Source organism: Convolutriloba macropyga, chromosome 15 (genome assembly GCF_964194025.1).
Source record: "Convolutriloba macropyga chromosome 15, txConMacr16.3, whole genome shotgun sequence".
NCBI lineage: Eukaryota > Metazoa > Xenacoelomorpha > Acoela > Convolutidae > Convolutriloba > Convolutriloba macropyga.
This window is the reverse complement of record NC_134482.1, coordinates 30,996,599-31,006,621: the sequence shown is the minus strand read 5'-3', so window position 1 is coordinate 31,006,621 and position 10,023 is coordinate 30,996,599. Positions and strand designations below refer to the sequence as shown.

At 40.2% G+C, this 10,023-nt stretch overlaps 1 protein-coding gene across 1 annotated transcript; it reads right to left on the bottom strand.

Annotated features, from left to right (window-relative positions):
* Positions 1 to 6,959: 6,959 nt before the first annotated feature.
* LOC142354150 (uncharacterized) lies at positions 6,960 to 8,622 on the bottom strand. The gene is made up of 3 exons (XM_075406415.1): positions 8,459 to 8,622; positions 7,751 to 8,232; positions 6,960 to 7,630 (listed from the first exon to the last, which is right to left on the bottom strand). The coding sequence occupies exons 1-3, from the start codon at positions 8,620 to 8,622 to the stop codon at positions 6,960 to 6,962; spliced, it is 1,317 nt and encodes a 438-aa protein (XP_075262530.1).
* Between the last annotated feature and the right edge of the window lie 1,401 nt (positions 8,623 to 10,023).

The following is a 10,023-nucleotide window of genomic DNA, read 5'->3' as shown; positions in this document are numbered from 1 at the left end:
AATTTTTGAAATTTTTCTTAAAGCGGGGAATTTATGTAATTTCACCACTAAAGTAAGCGGTGAACTTACAAAAAATTACCAATTTTCACCGTTAAACTTTGTAATTTCACCGCTTATCTTACAAATTTTGAATTAAATTCAAAACAAATAAGCAAGATTTTAGTGAAAAGTGGAAGAGGAAGTGGCTTAGATGCAGGAGTTGAGAGGTTGGAATCTGTGCAAGGACGGCAACATGTAGTAAGCGGTAAAATGTGGTGAATTTTTGTAAGTTCAACGCTTACACTAGCGGTGGACTTATATAATTTCACCGCATTCACCGCATTTCACCGCAAAATTATGTAAAAAATTTGCGGTGAAAAAACCAACATTTCACGGCTTATCTTACATATTTTTCAGATTTTTCCTCGACCCGGGATATAAAAAGCTGATCATCAGTTTTCGAGAAAAAATAACACTTTTGTAATATAACAAGAGGCTCACAGATAAGTTTAAAAAGGCACAGATGTAATTAGGAAACGCATCGTTTTCTTGTATCGCTAAATCCGAGTCCATTTCGAATGATTTCTCGCAAGTCTTACACGGCGATACATCGCCTTGCAATTTTTTCTTTCAAAGTTTTGCAACTTCTTACAAGTTAACCATTCGACTTACAATTTACTTACAAAATAATGATTTGAATAATAAGGCCCTTAAAAGTTAAGCATGCAAAATAAAGGTTACTCACAAATAAACCATTCGACTTACAAGTAACATACAGGATAACAATGCGACTTAAAAGTTACTGACAAGTTAACCTACCGACTTACAAGGCTCTTACAAGTTAACCATTCCAGTTAAAAGTCTCTTGGAAGTGAAACATTTGACTCACAAGGCTTTTACAAGTTTACCAGTTGACAACTTTTACAAATTACTAACAAGTGAACCGCACGTCCTACAAGTTACCTACAAAATAACCATCAGATTTATTGCTTAATTACAAGTTAATCATTCAACTTACAAGGCTCTTACAGGTTAACCATTGGACTTAAAAATAACTTAAAATTGAAGTATGCGTCCTATAAGTTACTGACAAGTAAACAATTGCACTCACAGGGCTCTAACAAGTTAAACATGCGACTTAAAAATTACTTACAAGTAAACCATGCGACCTAAAATTTACTGACGAGTGAACCATTAGACTTACAAGGCTCTAACAAGTTAACCATGCGATTGAAAATTACTTACAAGTAAACCATGCGACCTAAATGTTACTGACAAGTGAACCATTAGACTTACAAGGCTCTAACAAGTTGACCATGCGATTTAAAATTACTCACGATTAAACCATTTGACTTACAAGTAAATTGCAGGTTTCAACGCGAAGTAAAGGTTACTTACAAGTTAAACTATCAACTTAGAAGGCTCTAAAAAGTTAACCATTTCTTTTACAAGGCTCTTAGAAGTCAACCATTCGACTCACAAGGCTTTTACAGGTTAACTATCGGACTTACAAATTACTTAAAAGCGAACCATGCACCCTACATGTTACTTACAAGTTAACCACCGGACTTACAAGCTACTTAAACGTTAAGCATTTGGCTTACAAGGCTCTTACAACTTAATCATGAGACTTCAGTTACATCCAAGTAAACCATGGGACCAAAAGTTACTCATAAGTAAATCATTCAACTTACAAGGCTCTTAATACTAAGCCATGCAACTTAAAAGTTACTCACCAGCAAAACATTCAAACTACAAGTTAACTTCAATTTAACCATTGAAGGCTTATAAGGCCCTTTAAAGTTAACCATGCGACTTAAAAAATACTCACAAGTTAACCATTTGACTTACAAGTATCTTACAAGTTTACCATTTGTCTTATAACTACTTAAAAGTGAACCATGCGTCCTGCAAGTTGTGCAGAAGTAAACCAATTAACTTACGAGGTTCTCACAGGCTATCCATGCGACTTAGAAATTACACAAAAGTAAACCATTTGACTTACAAGGCTCTTACAAGTTGACCATTCGTCTTAAAATTACTTACATGTGAACCATGCGTCCTTCATGTTGTTCAGACGCAAATCCTTGGACTAAAAGTGCTCCCACATGTTAACCATGCGACCTAAAGATTACACCAAAGTTAAACATTCGACTTAAAGTTACTTACAAGTAAACCATGCGAACTAAAAGTTACTGACACGTAGAACATTGGACTTACAGGACTCTAATAAGTTAACCATGCGACTTACAAGTAACTTACAAGTTAACCATTCGAATTGTAGGTTCCCTAAAAAGTAACCATGCGACTTAAATTTACGCAGAAGTAAGCCATTTGACTTACAAATAAACTACAGGTTACAATGCTAACTAAAAATTACGTAAAAGTTAACCTATCGACTTACAAGGCTCTTAAAAGTCAACCATTTGGATCAGGATGCTTTTACAAGATAACCATCGGACTGGCCAGTTTCTTACAAGCGAACAACCATTATTACAAGCTACTTACATGATAAGCGTTTCGATTACAAGGCTCTTACATGTTCACCATTCGTCTTATAATTACTTACAAGTGACAAGTGATCCATACGTCCTACAAGTTCTTCAGAAGTAAACTATTTAACTCACAAGCCTCTCACAGGTTAACCATACAACCTAGAAATTACACAAAAGCAAAGCAATTGTCTTACTAGTCGCTTACAAGTTTACCATTTGTCTCATAAGTGCCTAACAGTGAAAGTTGTTCAGAAGAGAACAATTTGACTTACAAGGCTCCCACAGGTTAACCATGGAGCTTTAAATTTACACAAAAGTTAACCATTCGACGTACAAATTACTTACAGTGAACGATGCGTCCTACAATTTGTTCAGAAGAAAACCATTTCACTTACAAATCACTTGCAAATTGACAACTTGTCTTACAATTACTTACAGGTGATCCGTGCGTCCTACATGTATTTCAGAAGCAAAGCATTGGACTTAAAAGTCTCTCACAGGTTAACCAAGCGACTTAAAGATCACACAAAAGTTAACCATTAGACTTAAAAATACTTACAAGTATACCATGCGACCTAAAAGTTACTGACAAGTAAACAATTAGACTAACAAGGCTCTAACAAGTTGACCATGCGATTTAAAAGCTACTCAATAGTAAATTTTTTGACTTAAAGGTAAATTACAGGATACAACGCGAAATAAAGGTTACTTACAAGTTAATCTATCGGCTTAAAAGGCGCTTAAAAAATAACCATTTCTTGGTTCTCAAAAGTCTCTTAAAAGGCTCTTAAAAAATAAACATTTCTTGGTTCTCAAAAGGCTCTCAAAAGTCAACCATTTGGCTTACAAGGCTCTTGTTGCGGCTGCTCAAGAATCTCAAAAGAACCGATATATCACAGCCTGGTTCTCGAGTTTTACGCCAGCGTGGTTCTTCACAGGGTTCGATTGACTAACAATCTCGCAGAAATAATTAGTCGCTTGGACGTATTAAAGGACTTTATCTTTAATTTGATTGATTGAAGTTAAGAAAATCCCTAGTGATAGTCTATGTTCAATCTCGCGCTGAAGTTTGTATGGCTTCAACCAGTGTTAGTGATGTTGCTAACTTCTCCATAAGTAAGCTCAACGAACCTAAAACTCGCAAGATCTTAAGATCTAGCCAAACTTAGCAAAAAGACTAAAGATGTTAAAGAATCAAAATTTAGTCAATTTGAGAGCCAACAGCTCTGTATAACAGTTTCTAATGGTTCAAAATAGAATTCGGTTTTACTAATCAAACAATTGGGTTGAAGTAAATAATCAAAGATTTATCATTTATAACATCATCATTACTTGTTTCTGATTGGTTAATCAAGAAAATGATTTAGGTCATTGTTTACATAGTAAATGTCAAATTGCTGCAATATTTATTTTTGTTGACATGATTACGAATGGCTATTACGTGGCTGTAAATGCCTTGAATGTACCTTATTTGACCTTTAATGATCACCTAAAGTATTATAATATAAACAACTTAAGAAATTTAACAATAAATGACAAAATGTCGAAAAATGCCAATTTTGCACCATATAAGTGCTAATAGCCACACTTGTGGGTCTGATACAAAAACGTTCGTTGGGTCCATGAGTAGTTTTGAGGTAACCCTAACCGTGTACCATAACCTCGGGTTGCTCGGGTTTTGCCTTCCAAAAATCGGGGGGGGGGGGTGTACAGATTTTCGGTCCAACTTGTGAAAATTTTCAGTTTTGACCATATTTGAGTTTTGACAAAATCTAAGTTTTTCAGTTTCAAACGTTATTTCTTGCTGTCTGACGGCTTTTATTCTGATTTGAAGTGGCGCCAACATCGCTGGCCCTGTTTTCGATCTCGGAAACACCATCGTAGAATACTCGCGCTATTTTCACGACTGGCCGGTTTAGCTCTCCTTGTGCCATTTTGACTCTTGCTCATCTCACAACACCGTCATTGCCAGTGAAGATCTCAGTGATTCGTCCAAGTTTTTACTCACAGCGTTTCACAGAGTCATCTACTAGCCACACTAACTCGCCTTCTTTCAGGTTTCGCACATGTTCTTTTGACTACTTCGATCTCTGGTTCCATTGTGGAAGGTATTCGCAAGTCCATCTTTTCCAGATCATGTCCGCATATGCTTGAGCCGTTTTGTAAGATTTTCTCAGGTTGTGGTAGCGTTCACTGGATGGCATGGATGGTGCACTCGCGTTCTCTCGTCCTAGCAAGAAATGATTTGGCGTCAGTGCCGTCAATTCTTCGGGGTCGTCACTTACTGCTGTTAGGGGTATTGCGTTGAGTGTTTGTTCCACAAGACACATTGTGGTGCTGAGTACCTTGTCGTTGAGGCTTCGGTTGACCAAGATTGCAATCAAGTCCTTCTTGCAACTTTGAACTAGTCTTTCCCAGATTCCACCAAAGTGAGGAGCTCCTGGAGCATTGAATTTCCAAATAATCTTTTTTTGTGCTAAGTCACTTTCAATCTTAACTATCTTTTAATCACGTTCATGAATCTTTTCAACTCAATGGCTGCTCCAACGAAGTTCGTTCCGTTGTCACTAATGATGGTGTCGGGGTAGTCACGTCTTGCAATGAATCTTGTCACTGCAGCTAGACATGACTCGGTGTCCAATGACTGTGCGACTTCGATGTGTACTGCTCTCGTTGTCAAGCAAGTGAAGAGGCAGCACCATCTATTCATGGAACGTCGTAGGAACATGACTTCGAAGGGTCCAAAGTAATCGACTCCGGTATGAGTAAATGGGAACACATGTTCATCAAGTCGCTCTCGGGGTAGATCCGCCATCGGTGTGTGACTCGGGTTGGCGTTTCTGTGTCTGAAATTGATACATCTCGACTTGATTTTCCTTAATGATTTTCTTAATCCGATGATACATTACTCTTGTTGAAACATGTTCTCACATATTCTGTGCCCTCGTATAGGTTGTCTCGAAGTGGTTTCTCCAACAGAAGTTTTACGACTGGATGTTTTGTTGTCAATAGTATTGGTTGTTTTGCAGTGTAATCAAGGTTTCAATGCTTCAGTCGACCTTTCACTCTAATTGTTCCATCTTCATCTATGAAGCGTGACAGTTTCGCGATGTTCAATGTTTTGGAGATTTCTTTGCTGCTTGCTATCGACTTTGAAACATTCGGGAAGTATTTGTTCTGCTTGATGGATTTCCTCTGCTTTGAGGGTACCCCTCTGCTTCATCTTAAACCTCAAGCAGAAGGCAAAGAATTTTCTAATTCGGTTGAATGTACGGTATGGTCTCCAGTCAAATAGCTGTTCAAGTTTATTTTCTGTGGCTACAGTACTGGTAGTTTGCTCACTTTCAACTTCGTTCACTTGGCACCATGACTTTCGTTACTTTTCTTCATCTGTCTGGATCCATGCCGGCCCGTTTAACCACCAGGAGTCCTTGAGGCCTTCGATGGACGTCCCTCTTGTGCCAATATCTGCTGGAATTTCGATGCCTTTGACATGCCTCCATTGATCTATGGAAGAATTTTCCAGTATTTCTGCTGCCCTGTAGGCAACGAAAACTTGTTGTTTCTTGTGCGCTGACTGTAACCATGGTAAAACTGTAGATAAATCTGTGCAATGATAGATTTTGTCAATTTTCACATCATGTTCCCTCAAAATCTGCCTCCTGAGACGAACTCCGTAGACTGAAGTTCTAACATCGGAATCATCGTGTGTCTGATAGGTGCTACACGGCATTTTCCTATCATATAGGCAAGTTTAACCGTTGCTTCGTCTTGCACATATGCCGAGATGCACATTGCTTCTTCTGACGCGTCCCTGAAAATGTGTAGTCTCAAATTTGTACATCCGTTCTCGAAATAAAGTCAATTTATTGACATCGTCCTTATTTCTCTCAACTCAGAGCACCAATCATTGAATAGTTTTGAGTGTTCTCCTGACAACTCCTTGTCCCATGCTTGTCCCATTACATCCCCAATGCTCTCGAGTAGGAACCGCATTCTTATCGTGAAGGGTGAACATATCCCAAGCGGGTCGAACACTGCTGAGACAAAGGATACAACAATTCTCTGAGTTTTTTTGCTGAAACTTATTGCTCAGTTCCACGACAGACTATGAGGTTATCTGTGCCTACATTCCAGTTCAGTCCAAGTATTGAGGATGATTGTGGCTCTGCCTCGAAAGTTTTCACAACTTTCGTTGATCTGTCTGCCTCTGGATTTTTTGACCTGACTTCTTCGTCACTTGTTATCCATTTCGTCAAATTGAATCCACCTTTACTAAGGTTCTCTTTGACTTTCTGGTAGATTTCAATCGCTTCTTGGTTGTTCTGACTGACTTGAGGAAGTAGTCCATGTAGAAGTTTCGCTGGACGGCTTAGACAAGATTTTCGTCGTCTTTCGCGTTATTTTTCGCCACTTGATGCAAAGCGTAATTTGCACGAGTCGGCGAGCTCTTCGGTGTCGTGTATACTCGTAGACTTCTTTTCTCTACTCTGGATCTTTTCGCCAGAGAAATCGTAAGCATCGGTTGTCATCGCTTGGGACAGCAACTTGAAGAATCATCGCTTCTATGTCGGCTGAAATTGCTATTGGTGTTCTCGGAAGCGAGAAAAAATTCCGATCAGACGCTGCAACAGGTCTGGTCCAGATAGAAGTCTGTCGTTGAGGGCAACACTTTGGTGTTTTGCTGCTGCGTTGCACACTCTTCTGACTTTTTCGGGTTTTGTGAGGGTTTATGACAGGATGATGTGGCAAGTACCACTGAAGCATGTCTTTGGTTTCGTTCAGTTCAATTTGTTGGACTTTGCGGACATAGCCAGCTTTGACGTCAGTGTCACTGGTTTCCTGATAACGCTTTCGCAATATATCATCTTTCTGCAGGCGTCGTTCTAGGGACTTGAGTTGTCCCATAGCAGAGTAGAAGTTATTTGGTAACTTTACTTCATCTTCACGCCACAGAAGTCCAACTTCGTATCTTTCACCCGTGAATCGAGTTGTTTGCTCCAATGTTTTGATTGCTCTGTGCTCATCCGTCGAATGACCGGTGACATCACAGTTTGAGGCGTAGGATTCGATGTCCCAGCATTTACTCAACTGACTTGCCAACTTGTCCTCTGATACTGAGGTTTCTGTTGTAGCAAGAGTTGCTACTTGCTTCACTGGTAGGGGACCACTTAAGGTCCATCTTTTTTCCGATTTCACTGCCCATGGTGCAGTTTTGTTGCCTGACTTCTTGAATTCTAATGGGTGATGTCGTAGCAGTCTTGTCCAAGGATTACTTGAACTTCGTTTAAATGGTAGCTCTGATTTTGGTAAGTTCTTCAGATGTGGGTAGCGACCTTTCAACCCTTGCAGATCTACAATCTGGTTACGCAGCTTCAGTTTCTCGTGAACATAGAATTGCACTGTTGTCAATGGTTGATGATTCTCTTGCGCTGAAACAGATATCGGCACTGTTTCCGTCTTGACATCTTGTGATCCGTGGATTCTCGCTACTGAAAAAAACGCTTTACGGTCTTGCAGCTGCAGTGTAGATACAATTGACTTGTCCACGAATGAGGTTGAGGATCCCGTATCACACATTGCCAACACGCTCAGGCTGTGGTTTCCATTCGCCCGTTTTATATGCACTACAGGGAGTCCTCCTTGTGTGATGTTTGTTGCTACTGCTGTTGTAGCATCCAAGGCAGCTGTTGTAGCCTCCCTCTTTGAGAAGTCACTGTGCAAAAGCTTGTTGTGTCGTCGTCCACAATTGGGCACACTGCAAGTTGTACAAGGCAATCGAAACAGAGTCTGAACTTCTGCACATGCTCTTGTCGCTCGTTCAGCTTCATTGATTTATATTTCTCGCAACCACAGATTGCGTGCTGTCCATCATTGAACGGACATTCTGAGTTCTTTGCTTTTGTAGAATCATCAGCGTTGGATGCAAAAGTATTTTTTAAAGCTTTTCGCGACTTTGAAACTTGGAGTTGGTCTAGGCTAACAAGTCTTCATGTATTAAAGCAGTTGATTCCAACCAGTCTTTGAAAGCAATCAAGTTTGCTGCAAGTAGTCGATGATCCTGTAGATGTTGCAGCCACTGCTCATTGAGTTGAGGGTAAAGTTTTCTGGTTGCTGAACTCAGAACTACCTCCGATTCCCGATACATCCGAGTCTTGTCAAAACGTTAACTGTGTTTGTGACTACGTTTGAAAATCGAACATTGCTACTGGTGTTAGTGTCATCCGTATCGGCTGTTGACAGACCCGAATGAAACTGTAATTCATACAGGAAATGTAGTGACAGAAAACGCTCAAGAGAACGTCGAGGCCTCTTCCAGGCATTCTGCTACACAAGGAAGCAGAAAACAACCCAGTATTGCCAACTCGCGATCATCGAGAAGACGTCAGATTGACGAAATGGAGATCAAAAACCTAAGAGCTAAGAAAGAAACAGAGCAACGACTGCGAGAGCGACAGTTGGAGTTAGAGCAGGAGCGTGAAGAAATAGAACTTTGTCATCAGCAAGAAGAATTACGTTTACAACAACAACAAGAACAGGAATTCAGTCTAAAGTTACAACAACAAGAAGACAAGCACGTTTGAAACAGAATGAGCAAGAGCTCGAAAACGAAAGAAAGAAAGCAGAAGCCGACACAGAGCAACGGCGCATGGAAATTGAACTGACAAAAAGGAAGTTCAAGAGCATCTTGATCACACGTAGACGACTTAGAAAGTTTTGGATCAAAACGCAATCTAGAAAGAACTGCGGGCTGGGCAAATTCAGTAGCCCAAAATTTTGGCCCTAGTCAATCACTATCTCCAAATGGTGTGATCGACCCTCCAAAGAATGTCACACAGGACAGAGTTGACAAACGTTTCAGCGCCCACCCCCCGAAAACTACACCGTTGTTCCAGCCGGGGGCAGGACTTTTCTCAACGAAACTGCAAGATTCGAGTATTCTCAAGAAACCTGAAATCTCTAAATCAATTAGGGTAACAGAACCACAGACGTTTTAGCCCTGGACGACGTTCCAGCAACAAAGACCGTCAGCGTTTCAAAACAGGCAGAGAAGCCAGAGTCCCAAGCACAACAGTGAGCCAAGCTACCCCACAAGTAATTTATCAATCAATTGGCGACCCAAGAGGTTTACCAAAACTCAAGCTAATTGAATTCTGAGGAGACCCCTTAGAGTGGCCCGAGTGGACAGAACTTTTCGATGTGATTTTGCATCAAAAGTGGTTGAGCGATAATGAGAAGATGCAGTATCTGAAGACTAGCCTCACTGGTCAGGCAAAAGCTGCAATTTCTGGACTTGGTTTCAGCTCACAGCATATTATCAAGCCTAGTACATTCTCTGCAAAAAGTTTGGCAGACCGAGAGTCATTGCTGAATCTCAACTCAAGCAGATATACACACATCCTCCAGTTAGACACTATGACTCCAGTAGCATTGTTCGATTTTCAAACGAAGTCACAAACACAGTTAACGTTTTGACTGGACTCGGATTTCAACCTGACCTGGAATCGGAGGGAGTTCGGAGTTCAGAAAACTTTCCCCTCAACTTAAG